The sequence below is a fragment of the Trichosurus vulpecula genome, chromosome 3 (genome assembly GCF_011100635.1).
Source record: "Trichosurus vulpecula isolate mTriVul1 chromosome 3, mTriVul1.pri, whole genome shotgun sequence".
Taxonomy (NCBI): Eukaryota; Metazoa; Chordata; class Mammalia; order Diprotodontia; family Phalangeridae; genus Trichosurus; species Trichosurus vulpecula.
In genome coordinates, this window is record NC_050575.1 from 366,317,896 (window position 1) to 366,342,009 (window position 24,114).

Consider the following 24,114-nt stretch of genomic DNA (forward strand, 5'->3'; position numbering starts at 1 on the left):
TAGTGCTCCTTTCTGCCTTGAACCTGAGACCAAGGCCCCTACTACCTCATGACTGTTCAGAAGTATTCCTCTTTGCTACTGGGGCCCAGAATAGCATATGGGCAAAGAAGTTGCTGCAGTGCCCAGTCATAAACCCAATGCCAGTGAAGGCCCTTCTATAGACTCTTTCTGACCCCTTTTCCTAACTCTTTACCATCCCTTGGCTGAGAGCTCCTGAAATTTTTGCTACCACTGACCTAGTCACCTCCAAGGTTCACTGATGGCACAGTGTGTGTCTCAGGTTAGCCACCACTCCAGTGTCAGAGACGACTTCTGCTGACCTCCAAAATTGTCTTAGGCTGAAAAACATCTTGCCCCAATCTTGTGTTGGCTCTGCTGCTCCAGTATTTGATTTGAGGTGTTATTATAAGTTGTTTGGTGGAGAATTTTCAAAGAGTTTGACTGAGTTGCTGCCTCAACTCTGCCTTCCCAATTATACTTATTTCAGTTTCTCAGTGGATATCATGATCTCTTTCCCTAACTTCTTAGTATTGTTCCTGTGTATATTGGTTATATGTATGCTTATATAGGTAAATTCTCTCTCCACCAAGAGAATGGAAACTACTCATGAGTAGTGACTGTATCACTTCCTGTGTTTGAATCTTAAGCACAATGTACTGAATACTGCTTAATAAACACTTGATTGATCTCACCAAAACGAGCACTCCTTTAAACTATGCAGTTCATAACCCATCTTCCTCCATATTAGTTCTTCCTTTCCACACCCCATCTTTATAATACAATTGCTCCCTTTTACCTTTTCCTTACCAGTTTTGTCTTTTTCATAATCACCTCATCATTCATAAATCAGCCCCAACCTTTCTTTCAAACTTCCTTATTAAGGATAACAGTTTTAAGAATACTAGTAAAGTATAGTAAAGTATTCCTTTCTATCTTCTGAAATTCTTGCCCAGGCCCTCCCATAAATATTCAAGATAAATCTACCCAAGATGCTCAATACCTTCTTTAAGATCTTTTGACATTTTGGGGTAGCAAGGTTAACACTGAGGTTGCCCATATACTGCCCCTCACTTTTACTACATAACTATTCCACGTCATCCTCCATACTTACATTTCTTAAATGTTGTCTTTTTATACCATTTCTGGATCATGGGTTTAGATGTTAATGTGTTTCAGGCTATTGATACTCATTATGCAGTCCAACATTTGTGTTACTGGCAATATTTTCCTTTGGACATGCTGGTAGTCTAAGTTTTGCTGTCATGTAGTACTACTGGGAGGGTATTAGTGATAAAAAAGAGCTTCAATGTCATAAAGTGGTTTGGAATCATTGAAAATCCTTTACAATCTATATTCACTGTATAAATATTAATCTATAAAAAACATTTCCCATTCATGGTAGCAGACATAAAAAGAGATGAGGAAGATAAAAGAGCTATCATACTAAGGATGAAATTAGTTGTAAGCCAACATACTTGGAATTAGAGATGGGGACTGAACTTGTGATTTCATAAGCATAGAGATCTCCCAGGAGAATAAACTTCTTCTACCAAAAGAGATTGGCAATTTCTGAGCAACTTATAGTCAACAAAAATTGTTAAGAAATTTAAGTCTTCACTGTTTTAAGGATAGACTTCTATCCACTTCCACTGTATCATGCTGACTTGAATGCTTGGAATTGCTATATAGATATTTTAAATAAAATAATGTAATTATGGCTAGGCGACCGCTTCGGGCCCCGGCGGCGCAGACCCCGCACCACACCCCTGGCGGTCCGGGGGACCAGTGGCTTTTCTCCCCGCCCCGCCGGTCCATTCCCGTCCAAGGTGCCCCGGGCTTCTCTTCTGCCCTAGCCCAGCCTGCCGCTCAGGGGCGGGGGTCTGTGATCATGGCCTGTCTTTTCAAGAAGAAGACGGTAGACGATGTAATAAAGGAGCAGAATCGAGAGTTACGAGGTACACAGAGGGCTATAATGAGAGATCGAGCAGCATTAGAAAAACAGGAAAAACAGCTGGAATTAGAAATTAAGAAAATGGCGAAGATTGGTAACAAAGAAGCCTGCAGGGTTTTAGCTAAGCAGCTTGTGCAACTGAGGAAACAGAAAACTAGAACTTTTGCTGTGAGTTCAAAAGTCACTTCTATGTCTACACAAACTAAAGTAATGAACTCCCAGATGAAGATGGCTGGAGCCATGTCAACTACTGCAAAAACAATGCAGGCAGTTAACAAGAAGATGGATCCACAAAAGACATTGCAAACAATGCAGAATTTCCAGAAGGAAAACATGAAAATGGAAATGACTGAAGAAATGATCAATGACACACTGGATGACATTTTTGATGGATCTGATGATGAAGAAGAAAGCCAGGATATTGTAAACCAGGTGCTTGATGAAATTGGAATTGAAATCTCTGGAAAGATGGCCAAGGCACCATCAGCTGCCCGAGGCTTACCATCTGCATCTACGTCAAAAGCATCTACCATCTCTGATGAAGAGATTGAACGGCAACTTAAAGCTTTGGGAGTAGATTAGCTGAAATTAATTTATGATACGTATTAATGATTTACAATCAGTATAAAACTGGCACTGTAGATTCCTTTTACAAAACTTATTTATTTTGCAAAGAAGACAGTCAATGAAGTTTCAGGCCACACCTTGTTTAAAATCTTTTTGCCAAAGAATGATTTACAAAAAGAAAAAACAGTTTGAATCTTAATTACCAAATACTTTGAAGTGATTATGTCTAAACCTCTTTCCTGCATGGCATACTATTCTAAGATTCTGTTAGGTTAGTGCCAGATCACACTTGCATTCTAAATCCTTTTTCCCCATGTAGAGAAATGGCACGAAGCAGCAACACAAAGAATTGCAAAAGATTCAAATGACAGGAGACCTGCATCTGCTACTTTTATTTTGAAATCGATTCTGAACCTTGGCCACAAGAACTGCAATTATCAAATTATATTTAAAATGGTTTGAAAGGAAAGCCCTCTTTCAATATGTAAAGTCTATAACTTTTTAAAACATTCTTGGCACCTGCCTTAAATACTTGCAGCACAAAACTATTGTGCAGATCTTTAAAATTATTAGTGAGAAACTTGAATTATCTATTAAAAACTTAGATTGAGATCTAGTTTTAGAATTCTCCAGGTTTCTTATCTGGGACCTGCCACTTTACTTGACTAATTAGTGCACAGAACTGGTAATCAGGAAATCTGAGTTCTAGACCTAACTCAGACCAGTAGTGTGGCCTTGGAAAAGTCACCTGCCCTCTCTGGACCTCAATTTCTTCAAGCTGTAAAATGAGAGGGTCTGTACAAGGTGGTCTGCAAAAGATCTCCTCCAGCTATAAAATTCTAAAAAATTAGCAGTGAAGGACACTGATTATTTTAATTACAATAATAATGTAACAATTTGTTGGCCCTTGAAAGAACTGTTGTGCCTTTCTCTATATGAATCCTACTTTTCCTTCCACACTCTTATGAGCTCAATTCATCCTTAGACTGAAGCTACTTTCCAGATGCCATTGTGTCCCATATTAAGCACTACTACTAAAAGGATAATGTTAAACATTGCAATTTTAAAGCAAAACTAATTGAAGTTTTTGTAAATAAACCTGTCAGAAAAATGCTGCCTAAAAAAGTGTATTAATATACTATGCTGTATTTTTTTAAGGTAGAAATGTTGTAGTATTTCATGTGTACATATTGGGAAAATTGAACAAAAATAGGATGTAAGTCCTTGTGTTCATTTGGTATCGTTCTTTAAAATAACTTCATGGTAGAAATTGTGTTTAATATTTTTTCCCTAAAAATGTCACTATAGACTACGAGAGACCAGAGTTAAGTCATGTGGAAAATTGAGGGTGGTGGGAATTGTGTGCTATCATGATGATGAATTAAACCCTGAATAAAACCAAAAAAAGGGGAACAAATTCCCTATAAGGATTGATAGGCAGGGAGAAGAAACTGGACTCTACATCTATATAATCAAAAAATTGCACTTTGATTTAGGAACTGATAATGGGAATTTTTTAGTTGACATAGCTTCTCTGAACATAAAAGCCTATCTAGAGATTACTGGATTACAGAGAAAAAAAACAAAACCCTGAAACTCTTTGGTGCTCTTGGGTGTAAATAATAATGCTAACTGTGTTTACTTCTTCTTCATTTATTTTTTGGGGACTCTTCATTTTTATAAATTATTTTGTTTTAAAAAATCCAATAAAGGTTTTATTCCTGGAAAAAAAAAATAATGTAATTATGCTAGAACCTCGTCGAAGTAAAATAAATCAAAGTGAAGGCACGGTGTGGGATTTCGTTTTTTTCTGTATTGAAAATTAGCACAGTGACAGCCAAATCTTTATGCCAAAAATATAGTTGCAAAAAGTAGCTTCTGTGTATCACAATTCATAACAGTTTGTTAAACAATTCCTATGAAATAGCTCTGGAGTATCCTTGTCATTGTTGTTTTTCAGTTCTTTCAGTCCTGTCCAACTCTTTGTGACCCCATTTGGAGTTTTCTTGGTGAACACACTGGTGAGTCTTCCTTATCCAGCTCATTTAACAGATAAAGAAACTGAGGTAAAAGTGATAAATGATTTGCCCAGGGTCACATAACTAGTAAGAGTTTGGCACAGATTTGAACTCAGGTCTTCCTGACTCCAAGCTGAGCCCTCTATCCACTGCATCACCTAGCTGGCCAAGGTGTCCTTGTTCAAAACTAAATATGAATCAATAGTACAAAGATGTACTCAAAAAACTTAATCACTCTATATTGAGAGATTTAGAGTTTCTGGAAGGCAGTAGGTGATAATCTTATAGTACTCTGTCTCTTCCAGATTTATAAAGTATTGCATATTCTGTGTATCCTATTTTAAAGGAATGGAAAACCTGAATGAAATCCAGAGGTGAGCACTTAGAATGGTGAAGAGCCTTGAAAGATGACTGCCTGGAACTCCTTGAAGAACATAGATATACTTCTTTGAGAAACCAGAGTTCAAAGGTAAGCAGCTGTGTAAGATGGGTGAAAGGTAGCTGCCCATGACTATTAGTTAATTCCATGGCTATAAAAGGTAATTAAGACATTCATTTGTTGCTTGGAATCATTGTTGGTGTGGCCATGCAAAATACAAACCCTAAATGATTTTATTATATTGTGTCAAGAATAGAGTACAAAGCAAGCACTGAGGAGATCACATGGAGATCAAGGTATGGAATGGAAGCTATCATGACATTTGTGTTCTGTTGTTGAGAGTAGTGGTGTGAGAATATTAAGAGATGACAAAGTATAGTATCATTCTGAGCCTTATATAGTCACTACTTATGTAAAGAGAGTGACTAGTGAGGCAAAAAGACCCAAAGCTTTGAAAGTGATTGATATTAATGTGAATGTGGTTGGACTCATATCAATATCACCAGCAGCATTGTGAGCGCAGTTCTCTTTCCTGTCGTCACTTTTGAAAGATTGGTAGAAGCAGTGGAAAAATATTGGGGAAATCAGTGTAGTAGCTTTCACTGATTATTTGAAAGCTTAAATAGAAATAATGTATATAGGTAAGTTACTTCCCCCTCAGCATTTCAAGAGAAGTAGGGGCTGATAGCAAGCTCTCTTGGCCATGTGGGAGGCAAAACAAAACACACCAAAAATAAGCTTCATCCTACTTTTGAATTTAATTCTATTGCAGATCCATTTTATTATATTACAAGCACTTGCGGTAAGAGTCAAAGCCTGACACTTTTCCTATGCCAGCCAAAGATCTCCGATTGAAAGCAATCATATCTTGTTTTCATACCATGATGTGAAAAAGTCAAGAGCTAAATTAGGCTGGATTATAAGCTATTATTAAATGTAAGAAAAGTAATATTCCATATAAGGAGGGATATAGACAGAGTATATCACTCTCAGAGGATACCCAGTTCATCATATTAAGAAGAGGAATGCTGGTGATAGCAATTACGAGAGACTTAGTCAATTTTGAAAGTTCTTATGGGCTCAATACACATTTTTCCCATTTCTAAACTTAAGATGAGAATCTTTAGCTTCAATTATTTGAATGAGAGGTGAGAACTCCATTAGGTCTTGAAGCTTCAACAGCATCAAATCATCCCTAGACCCTATGTGCCATATGTCTTTCTATGACATCACAGTGGAATAAATGTAGGCAGGTAGCAATGCCAGTGTAGAATTCAAAGTCATCTAGTGCTTCTCTCTAGAGGAGAGATTAGAAGCCTTGAAGAATTTGGGGTGGAAATGGTTACATGAAATTGGACCAGGGAACATACATTTGCAACTGGATTGGGTTGCTGTTTTGACATAGGGATTGGGGTATTATTTAGCTTTGTTAGCACTGGTCACTTTATCTCCACCTCATGAAAGAACTTATCAATATGCTACTCCCAAAGAAGGTTCAGAAGGGTTATACCAAGATGCCACATATAATATACCTATAGCAACCTAAGAGCAAGATCACGGTTATAGGAAAGGAAATGTTAGTGGCCAACAGTCAGATTAATCATGGGGAAGGAAACAAACACACAAACAAAACAAAGGGAAGGAAGACTAGTGAGACTACATGAGTAATAAGAAACCTTGACAAATGGATTGGATTAAGATGGGATTACTGGAGGTTTTTAGTTGTAACTAGTGTTAGGGTGACAAAGTACAAAAGATTAAGACTGAGGATGGTATCTTAATGAATAGAAGCAAGAAACTGAATTCAAGAAGGAGGGCTGGGAAGGAGGGAAGGAGAAAAAGAGGGAGAAAGGGATGGAAGGGGGAGAGAGACACAGAGAGAGACAGAGAGAGACAGAGAACCAGATAAAATAGGAAAAGCAAGGAGAGAATATAAAAATATTGATGGAGCAGGGGTATCATGATATAGAGAATGGAATACACTAGAAATGCTCAGAACATGAAAATACCTAGATCCAAGCAGATCTTTTGTTTGCATATTGGTTACAGAGTAAATTTGGATTACCTTAAGTAAATTGTTGGTCTGTCCAAGAAGATTTTTAGAAGGTTAGCATTATCCCTAAGGTGATGATGGGGTTGCTCCTGGAGTTAACATTGATTATAAAATCCTGAGTAGATTGCTGGGAATATGTGCAGGCTGGTGAAATTACAGATTTTTTGAGTCCCAAGCATATAGGATGATCCAAAAATTCTTATTGTAAGTTTAAGCTTTAAGAAATTAAAATTCTATTAAGATTTTCAGGCCACCTTATACCTGGGATTTTAGGTCACAGTGTCCTCCAGTGACAAAATTAAAGGTTTTCAGCTTTAAAGGGGACTTCAGTAGACATCTATGCCAATCAAGTCTTAAAAAGGATTCCCTCAACAACATATCAAATGACTATCAGTTCTTTACTGAAAGAATTTCACTGTGAGGAAACTCCTTACTTTCAGAGGCATCCCATTCTACTTTGAGAATACCATAATATTAAAATAGAAGTAATAAAGAATAATGCTAACTCCATATTTATCAAGAATTTTGCTTGGTTGGGACTCCATGGAACACAATTCCCTACTCTGGATAAAATGATCATCTGAAATCTCATCATCATGCTGACTAATTAAGCTTTGGAAACTCTTTTTTTTTCTTTTTTTTTTCTTTTTTTTTTGATTTTAAATGCAATTTATTTATTTAACATATTTGGTTTTCAACATTGATTTTCACAACATTTTGAATTACAAATTTTCTCCCCATTTCTACCCTCCCCCCCACTCCAAGATGGCTTATATTCTGGTTACCCTGTTCCCCAGTCAGCCCTCCCCTCTATCACCCCCATCCCCTCTCATCCCCTTTTCCCTTCCTTTCTTGTAGGGCAAGATAAATTTCTACACCCCATTGCCTGTGTATCTTATTTTTTAGTTGCATATAAAAACTTTTTTTGTTTTTGAACATCTGTTTTTAAAACTTTGAGTTCCAAATTCTCTTCCCTCTTCCCTTCCCACCCACCCTCCCTAAGAAGTTGAGCAATTCAACCTAGGCCACACATGTATTATTATGTATAACCCTTTGACAATACTCATGTTGTGAAAGGCTAACTACATTTTGCTCCTTCCCAACCCATCCCACTTTATTGAATTTTCTCCCTTGAAACTCAATACCTTTCATCTTTCTCAATCTATTGTCCCTCTGATTGGAAGGCTGGAGGGTGGAATACTAAATTCTTCCCAAAGTTTTCCTTTATAAGGGGCTGGGATATAAACTTGTTAGTCAACTATCCACTTTCTCCATCAGCTGCACTTCTTGGTTTGGACTCCATAGAACACAATATCCTGGGCTGGGTACCCTTTGGTGCCTCTCCCTACCCTTCTCTCCTTTCCTGCTTTCATTTTTCATGGTCTTCCTCTTTTAGATTATAAACTACTTCAGGACAAGGATTATCTTTTTCTTAGTTTTACTCCCAGCACTTAGCATAGTGCTTGACACATAATATGTGCTTAATATATTTATTGAATTGAATAGCAAGCCTTTATTGATACTAAATATTTAGCCTAAAGCAGAAAAGACTTAGGGCTATCTGTAAATGTAGAAAGTAGAATAAGACGTGTTCTTCTTAGCTTCCATAACCACAACTAATAACAATAGGTCAAAAGTTGCGAAGTGCCAGACTATAATGTCTTTTTAACAATTAGCACTACCTGAAAGTAAATGGGTTGGCCTATAGTACACACTAAATGTTTGTTGAACAAATCCATGCTATAAGAACTCTTTAAACAAATACCTGTTAGGACATCATAGAAGGAATTCTGACCCAGGTAAGAATCCATGACCTCTTAAGTCTCTTCTGGCTGAGAGATTCTGTGATTCAGTTTTGGGGGTGAGGGGTGCAGTAAAACAAATGTAGAATTAACTTGATCTAGGAGAGTAGAGGGGACTGAGGACATGCCAAAGATCTTGAATATTCAGGAGAGTAATTATCCCTGTTTTGTAATATATCTTAGTTGCATATAGAATAGTATCCTATTAAAAAGGAGCCCTGAGATTCATATTCATTTCAGGGATATATTTGCCTCAATAATAATAACAGCAACAGCAACAATTATATATATATTATATATATATACATATATATTTGATATATATGTATATTATATATGTTTTTTAGGTCTCTGATATAGCATTCATGACAAAATAGCATGTTCTAGTGGACAGAATTACTGGGCATGGAGTCAAGGAAAGATGCTGGTGTCATTGCAAAGTGCTAGTTTTGGAATTGTAGGATCTTACCTGAGTGGCCGGCTATAATGTTAATACAATTTGAAGATCTTCCCCACTCCTTAATAGGCCTATGTGGCCTGCTTTGAACCTGAGTCACATGAGCCTGGGTCACGAGGGCTGTGATGCCCTCTGGCCCTGAAAAAGGGTATATATACTCTGAGGTTAAGCATTTTGCTTTGGGACTCACTCATTGGAAGAGCGTTCATGTGATTCAGCCAGACTAGACTTTGGGTAGCCGTTAAGGAGCATCCCCCCCACCCCCCAGGCTTTGAAAAACTCAGATTTTGGTGCTTTTCTCTCTGGTAACTATGCATGTATTGCTTTTGGTCAGACAGTTGGAAGCCCTGTCTGTTGGTCTTTGCTGTTTGTATTTACTCTGTTTATATAATTTCTGCTTGTAATTTCTGTTTGTATTTTCTCTGAAGTTCAGGGTGCTGACTTTTCGCCCTGAACTAAGTAAATGATACACACACACACACGTATATATAAATGTACATATATACACGTGTGTGTGTGTGTGTGTGTGTGTGTTGGGTTTGATTTAAAGTAAGATTGTTGATCCTTTGAAGTTGCTTTCCTTTAGAAAAGCAGATCAAAGAACCTGTGCTAGCAGCCCTCCTGTGTGCTGGTGTTATTGGTCTTATACCCCCACAGCCGCTGGGAGTAACATTGTTGTTACACTAGCCCTACGACCTATTTTGGTATTTCGGTTTGGTCAAGCTCCTTTCATTTAACTAGGCTTCAATTCGCTCATCCGTAAATCAAAAGGGGATTGGGCTAGGTGGCCTCCCAGGTTCCTCCTACTTCTCCATCCTATGATCTTAAATCCTACTTATGACAGTGATTATCTCTGCAACTCTGAAAATAGCATTTAACTTATCTGTGCTTTCAGCATCTCCCTAGGACATGAAGGTCTACCAAATCACAGAACAGTTGCCATCAGTGTTTGTAGAGAGATTTCCTATACTGACAAAATCACATCACCTTCCCATATGATTGATATCCATAATAACTGTACAGTAGTTTTAGATTCTTAAGGCACTTCACACATATAATTGGTACACAGAATTTAGTTGGTCTGTTTCTGTGCTTCATCTTGAATGTTGTTGTTGAGTCTTTTCAGTTGTAGTAAACTCTTAGTGACCTCACTAGGGTTTTCTTAGCAAAGATATTGGAGTGGTTTGCCATTTCTTTCTCTAGCTCATTTGACAAATGGGGAAACTGAGGCAAATCCAGTCAAATGACTTGTCTAGGGTTACATGGCTATTAAGTGTCTGAGGCCAGACTTGAACTCCAGCTCCAGGACTCTATCCACTGCACCATCTAGCTTTCCTGTGCATCCAGAATCCATGTTTATATTTTAAAGTATGATGATGTAAATGCCTGTAGAAGAAGCTTTCATGAACAATTGCTAATTTGTACCATGAGAAGACTTGTAAAAAGGAAGGATAGCAGTATTCATTATTCTCAAATTGATACTGTAGAAAACTAGATTGTGGTAGGTTGAATGATTATTAAGAGTCATATGGCATATTAATGTGTGGGGGCAGGTCTGAGATGAAAATACCATAGCTTTTTTTATTCTCCTTCATATACATTTTCTGAGCTATTCAATAACTACCTAATATGTTAATCTGTGCTGGACAATAAAAAGAGAATTTTGTGAGGTCAAGTTGTTAAGCAATGCCAGAACAGTTGGAGGATTTAATTTGAATTTATTTAATTCCATATATTATGCAGTTTCTCTCCATGAAGGTTAAATGAATAGTTTTGTCTGTTTAGCTCTCTGATCACTAAAGGACTGGGAAAGAGTCCCCTGTGTTTTTCATAGGCTTCCTATGACCAAGGGCCTACTCTTATTTATCAATTGTTAAAAATCTTGACTACACAAATTGCCCACTACATTATTAAAATAGACATACCAATAAAATCCACACAATCATAATCTATTACTAAAACTCTGTTAACTGTTTTGATACTTGACAACATTTCTCATTCCATTTAGTCTGCTGTTTTTTTTAAAGTACTATTCACTTGTGTGAGTTAATTTTTGAACTAATAATAAAAGTATTTCTTAGAAGAAAAAAATTCTGGAATGATATATTTTAATCAATGATTACTTTTATCTTTTCGTTGAGGTATACTGTTTGACAATGTTTGAACTCATTTTTTTTACCCCATTCTTTCAGGTTAAAAATTGGTGCTCAAGAGTTCTGAAAATGAAACATTAAAGAGTCAAGATTTCTTCTTTTTTGTTAGCACTTGGAAGATGAAAAAACATATATATATATATGTATATGCATGTATATATTTACATGTCTATGTATACATATATGTTGTTGCGACAATCTGTTACCAGCTTATGTAAGGGTGTAAGACCTGCCAACAACCAGCACACAGAAAGCTGCCAACATAGATTCTTTTGTTCTGCTTTACTAAGGAAAGTAACATTAAGGGGTTAACAATCTCAGTTTAATCAAACATACAAATATCATTCACTTAATTCAGGGGGAAAAGCCAGTACCCTGAACTTCAGAGCAAATACAAACAAATTACAAACATCAACAGACAGACCTTGTCTGATTCAAATCTCAATGCATAGTTACCAGGGTTCAACAAAGTACGAACATCAGGGTTTACAAGCTGGGGGGCTCTTAACAGCTGTCCAGAGTCTCTTCCAGTCACATGCCACTCTTCCAGTGAGTGAGAGCCCCCACAAATATCTCTGTTCTAGCTTTTTATACCCTCTTTAGCCATTATCAAACGACCAGAACTTAGGTTCCTACTATTGGCTCTGGTCTTAGCAACTCCCCTTAAGACCCTAAGGGTTTCACACCCACATAGGCTCAAGCACCTAGTAGACATGAGTTTGGGCCTCAGGCTTTGCTCAATCAAAGACACTTAACCATTTTAAAACAGCAAGAAAGTCCCAACTTAATTGATATTACATATGTATATACACATATTTCCCTTGAAAAATGAAAGCACCCATTCTATAGCAATATCATCCATTTCCTTTGGCAAAGTACTGACCTCCTCAGGAATCGATAGTATTATCTTTCTTTGTATATCACCTTACACAAAAAATGGAAATGCATGATGTAAGATTTCTGACATGACTATCTTTGAAGAGGTTCCCCTGCTTTGCACAATTCTGTATTCCTTGCTTTGAATGATGATATTTAACTCTTATGTGACAAAACACCCATTTTCCTTTCATTAGAGTCCATCAAGCCAGAGTGGAATGGCTTAGCTCAAGGGGATGATCTGGCTGTAAGACATTAGATTTGGAATTACCCACATCTGCAGAATCAGAGATCTTTCTGGTGGCAGAGTGAGGACAACCTTCCAGTGTTCTGAGAGAGATAAAAAGAGTTACACTATTAAGGGACTTTCCATAAGAGAGCACTTGAAAACGTCTCTACTCTGAAGAGACATGGAAATCAAAATGAAAATAGATAATTTGGTCAGGATAAAATCTCTTCATTAAGGTTTTCTGACACTGTGGATAGTGTAGACAAAAGGATAGTACCAATTCTTGAGCATCTTACCATCTAACTCTTTGTAGAGACTCATTCCACAAACATTTCAAATTTGGCAAATATTTATTTAGCATTTGCAGAGGTAACTGCTGGAGGAGAGCCAAAGATGAGTCAGACATCCATCTTGAAGAACTTATAGCATTGTTGGAAAGAAATAATCACAAGAATGATACTCAAAACCTTAAAAAATACTCAGAATATAAAGTTTTTAAATGAAATACAAAGAAGGGGCATTTAGGTGGCGCAGTGAGTAGAGCACAGGCCCTGAAGTCAGGAGGACCTGAGTTCAAATCCGGCCTCAGTCACTTGACACACTTACTAGCTGTGTGATCTTGGGCAAGTCACTTAACCCCAATTGCCCTGCCTTTCCCCCTCCAAAAAATAAAAACACAAAGAAATACAAAGATCAGAGAAGAGGATTAAGGAAAGGCTTTATGGAAGATGTGTCAGTTGAGCTATTTCTTGAACAATGGGCAGGATTTCATTGTTTTCCCCTATTGTGCTGCTGAGAGTATGGAAAAGTAGAAAGAGAACTAGCTTTTGTGTCAGAATACATCAAAGTTTAAATTCTACCAGTTACTACTTGTGTGGTTTGGACAAGCCACTCAACTTACCTTTGCTTCAGTTTCATTATCTGTAAAATAAAGGGTTTGAACTAGATGGCATCTAAAGTTCCTTCTAGCTATGGTCCTGTGATTTTGATAAGCAGAGTTTGTGGAAAGGACATTTCAGGAGTATGGAACAATATTCTGGGGGAAAATGCATGACATTTCAAAAGGGGGAAAAGATACTTATTATAGTATCAGAATTATAAAGTCAGGAACTCTTTCAAAGCTTGGTATTTTATCTAGCACTAAACATAGGATTCTTATGCAATGTTTGATAAGTGTTTCTTTAATTGAATTAGATGGGATGGTAAATTTAATCATATTGGAGAATAGAACATGTGGAAGGCTTTCCGGTGTTGGCAGCCCAAGCGGAGGAGCAGAAATGGCACCTCGCAAGGGGAAGGAAAAGAAGGAAGAGCAGGTCATCAGCCTTGGACCTCAAATTGCAGAAGGAGAGAATGTGTTTGGTGTCTGCCATATCTTTGCTTCCTTCAACGACACCTTTGTCCATGTGACTGATCTCTCTGGCAAAGAAACCATCTGCTGGGTGACTGGTGGAATGAAGGTCAAGGCTGATAGAGACGAATCTTCTCCCTATGCTGCTATGTTGGCCGCTCAGGATGTTGCCCAGAGATGTAAAGAACTAGGCATCACTGACCTTCACATCAAACTTCGGGCCACAGGGGGAAATAGGACTAAGACCCCTGGCCCTGGGGCACAGTCAGCCCTGAGAGCTCTGGCACGTTCTGGAATGAAGATTGGGCGTATTGAGGATGTCACTCCAATCCCCTCTGAAAGCACTCACAGAAAGGGTGGTCGCCGTGGTCGCCATCTGTGAATATCACTGGCTGGATTATTTTTGTCAATAAAAGTGTCACAATGGTCAAAAAAAAAAAAGAACATGTGGAAGAGTCTATTTTGTGATACTGTTTAAAAGCTTGTTGGAGCCAGGTTTTGAAAGGCCTTGAATGTAGTTAGGAGGATGAACTTTATTCTGTAGTTAGTCAATCCATTTTTTTTCCTGCAATGTAGTGATTAGGTAACACTTCTGCATTGTAAATAGTACTCTCCAGTGCTTAAGAATAATTATAGGAGAAGGGAAACCTGGGGAGGAAGAGAAAAACTGGAATATAATTATACTAATCAGAGATAGAGGCACTGAGGTTTACAAAGGTATCTATGGAATTGGGGGAAGGGGGAAGTAATGGAGAGATGAAAGAGTTGCAATGGGAACATAGTTACCTGGAATTGGATGCTTAGGGATCTGGAAGTGGGACAAACAAAAGTGGAATATTAAAGATGATGCTCAACTTTCAAGCCTGAGTGATATGCATGGTAGATCCATTAACAGAATTGGGGAAGTCAGAAAGCTATAGGGGTTTGCAAAGGAAGAAAATGAGTTCAATTTAAGACACATTCCATTTGAGATTCCCACAATATATCCAACTCATCACGTTTCCATGAATTTGATGTATCTGTCCATTTTTCATCTGGTAATGATTCTTGCCCTTAATATTTTTTTTTTGCCAACTAGAGGCAATCAGGAATCATTTTCAGTTATATGTCAACAACATCTAATGCACTTCCTTTTGTCTTTTTCAACATAGTTGACACCTTACTTCAGGTTGTCAGCTATGCCTAATTTTCTCCCTGCCTCCAATTTTTCTCCTCTCCAATCCATAAGGCAACCTATAATGTTTTTTTGTAAACATCACTTTTTGGTTTTTAAAGACCTGCTTCATGACCATGGTATTAATTGTGAAGGGGCACTATAGTTCAATGGTAGTTTCCTGCCTTTTGTAGGTTGTAATGACTTATGTTGTCATTAACCAAGAGTAGTTATTTTTAAAATAAAAAAAATGGCTCTCATACTGAAGAACTCTCTGCTTATGTATTAAGTTATGCATGCATGTACAATTGATTTTCATCATTTGTGGTAGCTGTGTTCCATAAAGTCACCACAAATACGCAACCATAGTTGCTAGGTGAAAATACCAAGTTAGAGTTGTGCAAGCCTCTGATCACAACATTTTTATCAATCAATAAATACCCTTGTTTTATATGTGTCTCTCTTTAAAGACATTATTAATTATATTTCTTACAATTAGTTATATGAAATATTACTTATAATGAAACAATATTTCAATTATAACTTTTATATAATGTACTCTACTAAATTGTGATTGAACTACTTTGCATTTTTCACTCAGGCACATACACAGTACACATATAGAGTACTCACTCACATAGAGTAAACACATACAGAACTTTGAAAACATACTTTGCACTGCGTGGTACAATAAAGTGATGAAAAAAATTAGCAAATATTAAGCATTTAAACTTTTATAAAAACATTAACTAAAATTTTGGTGGAGCTGAATAATGTGTGAAGGAGTAGTGCACTTTGTGATTTAACCTTTCAACCTTGATTTGCCCCAATGGAGACATAGGAAGAACCTGGTAGAACTTATTCTGAGGAAGAGAAAGACTTTGACTAGGGTAGGTGTTGATATGTGGCAGTTCTATCTAAGGATTCTGGTTCACACAACTTGTTGGCAGATTCCAATTTTTTCCTCTATATCTAGCTTCAAAAATTATCTCAGCCTTGTCTGCTTGACTTTTTGTCTCAAAACATTAAGCATCTTGGCTTACAGGGTGAATGTAATGGAGGTTAGGTGTGTATATTTGAGGCTGTGTTTAAGTATAAGGACTTCAGCTGGGGAAGTATAGAATGAATGAATCAATTTTTTAACCACTCTGCATGTGTCTACGAATGACTAAGAAAGCACAGAGAATATTGATTTTGGGGTTACAAAGAAATTTTAGCAAGTAGGCAAATTCACAATGTCACCTGCAAATAATGTTTATCTATTGTATTTACTTTTAATTTATTCTTCTATTTGTATATTTATCTACTTATTTTTTTGTTTATTTAGTTCTTTCTTTGTTCATTTATTTATATGCTAGCTTGTTTATAGATACTAATTATAGCATAGTCTCCATTAGAAGAATTATCAATTCAAATGGTAGTCTGGTAATCTGACCCTTAAAAACTTGTCCATATTATTTCCCTACAGAGACTCTTTTCACTAACATGAATACTCTTTACTCCATGCCTTGGCTCATGCCTTTTCCTCTAGATAGAATGATTTTCTGATTATGGAAAAGCCAAATGTTCATTTCATGCTCAATGAGGCCTTCCTCAAGACCTCATTATTCTATAACTACTCCCTAGGGACTGTTCTATTACCTACTTTTTAAATGCAATTTTTTGAATCTTAAGTGTATGGTGTCTTAGATTGAATTTTTTCTTCAGTTATATATCTTGTCTCCTCAATTAGATTATTGTCCCGGTATCGATCATATCTTGCAGATAATGAAAATTTTTTTACATATATTATACATGCATTTATTACATATATGCAAAAATAACATGTGCCTATGTAATATTTTTCATAATGATGCTAGATATTTCACATTGACATATGAAGTATAGTGTTCGTGTTAATTGATAATCTGAAAGTTCTGTTTGTTAGCTTGAAAGGGTGGGTCTCTGATGATTATCCCATCCCATTTAAAAGTAATTTTATATATACATATATATATATATATATATATATTTTTTTTTAGGTAAAAACATGTATTGATCAAATAAGATCAGCTATCAGTGTAACCAGGGCCTGTACAATTTTCAGGATCAAGCTAGTACGTGAGAGATTTTGTTACATGCCGAAGAACTTCTGTAGAAAGGAGGTGATATCTCAACAACAGATATTCTGAGGGTCTACAACGAAAGAAAAATGAGTACAGGGGCATGCTGAACTGGAAAGCAATAGCCCGGATACAACAAGAAAAAAAAATAGAATCGAATTATACAAAAGATGGGATATCAAGCTGCATCTTTGGACCTATAGGCATTTTAGAACACAAGAAAAAGGTTCATGAAACCAGGTACATATAACTACTCAAGCACTGAAGAAAGTTCAAGAAAATGTCTGCTTTTCTCCCAACATTCTCTCCTGGCACCTGCCTATCAATAAAGACTAGTATAATCTGTTACTTTTTTACTTAAATATATCCAGCAATATGAATCTTGCTGCAAGCACAAAATATTCAGAGGTTAACTAGAAAGATTTATAAATGTAAAGTAAGACAGAGATTTGTGCTTAAATGTTAGAAATTTAACTAAATGATTGGCTCAAAGCTATTGCTATACTTTTTAATATAAGGTTCCAAAAGTAATAAAGAAGGGAATCTTATGCCATCATATGGACATCAGTCTCAAAATGTGCTACTAACTTTTCAAATCATACTTATACAACTACTTCTACCAGCACCGATCACAATTAATCTAGATGATATGATCTTGGGCAATTTCATGTCCTATAAATCATCTATAGAGGAACTACCTAACACATCAGAGTTTCCTCTACACTTCTTAAGGTTTAATGGGTAGCAGTGAAGCATTTGACCTTCAATTTCCCATTGTTTACTCGTTATACACCTAGCATATCTTCTTTTCTTATCATCATTTTTGATCAGTCATTTTCAGTCATGTCTGACTCATTTGGGATTTTCTTGGCAAAGATACTGGAGTGATTTGCCATTTCCTTCTCCAGCTAATTTTACGGATGAGAAAACTGAGGCAAACAGGATTAGGTGATTTGCACGGGGTCACACAATGTCTGAGTCCAAATTTGAACTCACGAAGGTGAGTATTTTTCACTCCAGGCCTGACACTCTATCCAATGTACCACCTGGCTCCCCAGGCATTTTCTTTATTATGTCTTTTATATCATTGCTGTTTACATAAAAGCTACTAGTGATCATATACTACAGTTGACTGGTACCCACTAGTGTCTCTCTCTGAACATTCATCTTTTTCAATCTTGCTCCTTTATAGGCAACAGATTATACTAGTCTCTGTTGATAGGCGGGGGCCAGGAAAGAATGCTGGGAAGAAAGCAGACATTTTCTTGGAACTTTCTTCAATGCTTTAGTAGTTATGTGCACCTTGTTTCATCAACCTTTTTCTTCTGTTCTAAGATGCCTATAGGTCCAAAGACACAACTTGATGTCCCATATTTCATGTGTTATGGATCTCATTGAGAAGGCTCTATTATACTCTGGGATTTGGAATAATTAGCAAAAGTAAAGCATCAGTTGCAAATAGAAGAAAGACATTGAAGGATATCATCTATAGGAAATCCATCTTCCATTTGAACTCTGAGACATTCTCCATGATACCAATGAAACATTTTACAAACTAGGCTCCATGTTTTATGTCCTATCCTATACTGATAATCAGCAAAGGGTTGAACAAATTTATTTGGATGTATCTATCAAGTAATCTTGTAAAGAAATTATAGAAAACTTTTACTTCTTCTATGAAAATTGAAGTGGGAATATGTCTTTATCCTTTCCACCTTGCTTTTGCCCATCTTTTATGAATTTGCCACAGAATAATTTGCATTCTCAAGACTGGTTGAAGTAGGGGAAGAGAAGTGTTGAAGGTGTGTGAGACAACTCAAGTAATATTCAGAGACTTCTCATAGAAGCAAAAAGGAGAAAAAGGAGTCTTTATTTATGATCTCTAGAGAAAGAGACAATTCCGAACCAACAAACAATCTGTAGGGAGAGGCGGCGCCCAGATGGCAGAACCCAGCTATGTACTCCTAATGCAAACAACCTCCACCCACCACTGACTTTTACTGTCATTGGTGGAGTTCAGGCTCACAATCTAAACATGGAAATCTACTCCAGGCAGAAGGGACAAGGAAATGCTAATTTAGCCAATGCCAACTCTTACGAACACTTTTATCCTTATTTGTAGAGGCTCCTGCTGAGGGGGTGTCAGGCTGCTCTAAGTTTCAGACTCCCACAGGTCCTACAGGTCAGGTGATTTTTAACAACTCAAAACTTGGGCCCAGCTGTCAATCAGAAGCCCTGAGCCATGCTGAAAGGTCCCCACCTCTATTCATCCCACTCAATTTACAGAAAGGCTGACACCCAGATTCCATGAGAGGTTTTCACAATCCCAATCAAAGGGAAAGTTGAAGGTGTTTCTCCAAACTGATAAGCAGTGAGAAGTAAAGCAACAGAAGTAAATAGGAGATAACTCCACTTGGATAAGGGAGCAGGTAAACAAATCTATTCATTGGAAGATATTGTAGATATCTTATCTTATTGTAGATATTTATCAATGTAAGAATGAAATCTTTGTATCATATTCTGAAGTTTTATAGGTATGAAAAAGCAAGAGCTGAAGAATTTGAGTTTAAAAAGAATTTTCAGGGGCAGAGACCAGATGGCAAAGTGTAGACAGCATTTTTGCAGTTCTTTCCCAATACACTCACCTACAACAACCTTAAAAAATGCCAAACTGGATTCTGTTTGCAAAAACCAACAAAAAGTTACAGTGAAGTTATGTGAATGACAAGATAAAAGAGCAGACTTTTTTTCCTGATCCCCATGACTTCTTAAATCTTTGCAAAACAGAAAATTATCTGCCAAAGATAAAATAACTTCAGCTATTTATATGGCCTAGGATACTAAACCCACCCCGCCAAGTTAAAAACAAAGCCCAAACCCGGAGACTGATGCTCACTGAGCCTGAGCTCACTTAGTGTACTGCCACCCAAACACACACACACATTCCTGGCAGTACTGCACTAGCAGAACCTAAGACACGACACAGACCTACATCAAAACCAATTCCTACATTCTGCTTAGCCCTCCCCTTTTTCCCATTCTGTAGAGATTATGGCTCTGGGGGGCTATAACCCTGCAACTGTGAAAAACTACTTCTGCAAAGCTCTGATCTGCAAGTAGCTCTGTAGTACCAGTGATGGTAACTTAATTTCCAGTGCTGAGGAAAGAAATTACCCATCACAGCAGGCTTTGAATTGCCCACAACAGACCAAAGAACTAAAAAATAGGTGGGACATGTTACCAGGACAGAACACTGTGTGTGCAGAGCTGTGCTGCACTCCCCTAAGCCTGAGGGAAAAGTACAATATTCGGTTCTGACCATCCAGAAGTCAGTTGGGGCAGACCCCTGGGCTGGTGAACCATGAATTGTCCAATGTAGGAGGAAGATGAAACATTCCGAGATCCAGACCCCAAGGAAATCACAGTCAGGGCTGAGAGAATCAGAAGTGAGAGATAAGAAAAATAAAAAGAGGGGGGAGGGGAGGAGATTGAAAATATCAACTATTTCAGGAAGAAGAAATCTCAAAAACATTTGAATGTAAACATAAATAAATGGGGAAATAAACAGGAACAACAGAAGGAAATATGGTCTCCAGATCTACTAAACCAGTTATATATGAATATTGCAAAATCACTGAAAATTATCCAACAGTTTTTGTGACAGAAGACACTATGGAAGTTGGGGAGAATATGTAACTACCACATGCTATTCCTGAGTGGTTTAAGAGAGAAATGAGTATTATGAAAGCAGAATTTATGTCTTACATAGTAAAACAAAGAAAACTGAACAGAATAAACAAACTTGAATCTTCAATGGCAAGACTCATCAAAAACAAACGGAAAAATCAAGGAGAGAGAGCAAAAGATTGAGAATGCAAATACAAAGAAGTAAAAGAAAATCCAGAAGAAGAAAAGCAAAAAATCAATAACATTTTAAAAAATACATTCGCTATGCAAGCAACATGTATATAGTTTTCTCAAAGGTAGGATGTGTATAGAAATACTGAAGATCAAACTTCTTCCAGAAGAACAAGATGGGGGAAAAAGAATCTTAATACCATAATGAAAGAAACAATAGAAGAGAACTGCCCAGAACTGAAAACAGAATATTAAATTTTAATGGAAAGAAATTTCAATTTATCCAGAAAGGAAAAAAACAAACAAAACAAAAAACAAACAAAAAATCCAAGGCTACAAACTCCAAGACACCAAGTGGTTAATATAACAATTAAATTTAGAAACAAGTTCTGTAAGCCATCTGGAGAAAGACTTTCAAATACAAAGAAAAGGATATTTGAATAATTCAAGACCATTTCACACCCACTAGTAAAAGGAGGACATATCTAAAGGTGTGAGTGAGGCACTAGGGCCAAATTTAGAGCTAACAGTGAGGGGAAGATGACTTATTGTGTCAGAGAAGAACTTCTAAGCAGTGGGTGAGGAGGAGGGGCTAAAGACTGAAATGGGGAGGAAAGAGACCGTACTTTAGGTATTAGAGGGGGTTCCACTGGTGGATGAATGCTCCTATGGGTGAAGAGAAATGAGAATTTTACAATGATATGTTTCTAGGGTTTTGATTCCTGAAAAATCTACATATCCGGAGGTGGGGTGTGGGAGTTGGAACATCAAAGGACAACTGGCACATGGAACAGTAGGAAAGCCTGGATCCAGGGAGGAGAATTCCAGGCAAATATATATATTTTTTTTAAAAAGTCAACAAGAGAAGGTATAAAACCGTAGAAGGGATGGAAGAACCTTACCATGCAGCAGTTTTCTCTCTGATATCTAAAATAATTGGTATTGTCCTAAAAGTAAGATATAATAGAAAAGTGAATCAACAAGGTAAAAGTCCTACTAGGCAGTGACAGAAAGTCCCTAGAGGGCAGAATTTAGAATGGATTGAGTGGAAGCTTTGTTTCTACTAAGAATAAGGAGAAAAGAGAGGCCAGATGATTATAGTTTCCATGAATCAGGGAATGAGGGCATGGAACAAACAATAAAATATGGATAATGAAAAGAGTGAAATAAACACTTTTTTGAAAGGAGTGTAAAGTATTGAAAATGATGCAAAAAAAATGAAAAGGACTAGTTGAAAGGGAAGAAAGGGGGAATTTGCCTGACTGAGACAGAGAGAAAAAGGAGCAGAAATGATGCGGGCATGGGATCTGGACCCCTAAAAACAAAAGCTCTTAAACTTTCCCACACAATCAAGTCCCTGAATTCAGGTCCTGGTGTTCACCTGAGGCATCTGGCCCACCCCAGTCTACCCGGATACTCAATAATCCTTTAACTGTCTTCTCACTGTGGCCCTACCACATAACTCCTTTCATTGTCTACATCTGATCCAGGTCAGGCTATTTGCGACTCCTTAATCTCATCCAGATCTTCCCACAGTCTTTTTCTGTATAAAGGAATCAATCTTATCTCCATTAAGAATCACCCTATTGGCACCACAATAAACTCTCTTCTTTCCAAATCACAGATTTACTAGAAATCTTGCCTACCCAATGGTGTTATAATAAAACCTCACTACTCTGAAAAAAGGCTTGAGTGGTCACATTCTTTTGAGGCAGACCCACCTTGTACCCATGCTGTCAGGCTTCCCAGCACCCCAAACTGCAACAGAAATATATAACCAGATAAAAGCAGGAAAAATGAAATATCAAACAAAACCTAAAGGGAAAGGGGTAACAAAAGAGAAGAGGGGATCAAAGGAGGTGAAGTGAAGAGAATCAGTGGGAAACACAGACACTTAAAGACTAAAGTAACTCAAGGAGAATATTACCATGTTTACAACACAAAAGGGGAAAGAGCATGACATGAAAAATATAGAAACAGTTGAAGGAAAATATAAACCTAACTCCTTAAATGTAAATAGGAATTGATTAAGAAATCCAATAAAAATAATGCAGATTAGATAAGAAGTCAAAACCCTGCAATCTGTTGCTTACAAGAATCATGAAAAAACAAAGATATACACAAATTTAACCTGAGGTGATAGGGGAAAAAAAATTACTAGCATCGAGTGAATCCAAAAAAGCAAGAGTTGCTATCATACTGTGACAGAAAGCAAAAACAAACATTCAAAAATATAAAATGGATAAATACTATAGAAAGCAAACCATCAATAATACATGCTAACGTTCCAAATTTGACTTAGCATCCAAATTCATAAAGGAAATATTATCTGAGCTCCAAGAAGACATAGATAGTAATATAATAATGACAAAATACTTCAATATATCTCTATTTCACACACACACACACACACACACACACACACACACACATAATTAACAGATATTCCCCAATAGATAAGTGTTCAAAAGATATCAACAAATTGTTTTTAAAATAACTGCAAAGAATTTACAATCACATGAAAAAAATGTTTGAAAGCACTAACAGTAAGAGAAAAGCAAATCAAAAGAACTCTGAGGTTTCACCTTACATCACACAAATTTGCAAAAAAGCCAAAAAAGAAGTCAGCAATTTTGGAGAAGTTGTGGGAAGTTACAGACATAAGTGTCATGGTAGATAGAGGGCTCGGCCTGAAATCAGGAAAATCTGAGTTGTAATCCAGCCTCAGATACTTACTAGCTGGGTGATCCTGGGCAAGTCACTTAATTTCTGTTTCCCTCAGTTTCCTCATTTGTAAAATAAGAATAATAATAGCACCTACCTACTAGGAGAAAAAAAAGCCCCATATTCTCTAAAATATAGCTAAGAATTAGAAAAAAAATAGATGCCCATAAATTGGGGGATAGTAAACAAATTGTGGTACATGAATGTAATGGAATATTACTATAATGTAAGAAATAATGTGTGTGATCAATACAGAGTCACATGGAGTGAGCTATGTGAACTTATGCGGAGTGAACTAAGCAGAACCAGGAAAACAGTATACAGTAACTACCATGTAAATAAAAAGGACAACAACATATGAAAAAAATCAAAATAAATTTAACAAAACTAGAGAGATCAAGTGAGACTTGAGTGAAGAAATATAACAAATGGCCCTCAAAC

The 24,114-nt window shown here is 36.9% G+C and overlaps 2 protein-coding genes and 1 pseudogene across 2 annotated transcripts; all 3 read left to right on the forward strand.

Annotated features, from left to right (window-relative positions):
- The window catches only part of LOC118842614, a 28,314-nt pseudogene extending 26,461 nt beyond the window's left edge, over nucleotides 1-1,853 (forward strand).
- On the forward strand, nucleotides 1,724-3,629 carry LOC118844720 (charged multivesicular body protein 2b). The gene has a single exon (XM_036752682.1). It carries the CDS (start codon nucleotides 1,889-1,891, stop codon nucleotides 2,531-2,533), a length of 645 nt encoding a protein of 214 aa, XP_036608577.1. The 5' UTR covers nucleotides 1,724-1,888; the 3' UTR covers nucleotides 2,534-3,629.
- Nucleotides 3,630-13,753: 10,124 nt separating this feature from the next.
- LOC118844206 (40S ribosomal protein S14-like) lies at nucleotides 13,754-14,218 on the forward strand. The gene has a single exon (XM_036752048.1). The coding sequence runs from the start codon at nucleotides 13,763-13,765 to the stop codon at nucleotides 14,216-14,218; it is 456 nt and encodes a 151-aa protein (XP_036607943.1). The 5' UTR covers nucleotides 13,754-13,762.
- The last annotated feature ends 9,896 nt before the right edge of the window (nucleotides 14,219-24,114 follow it).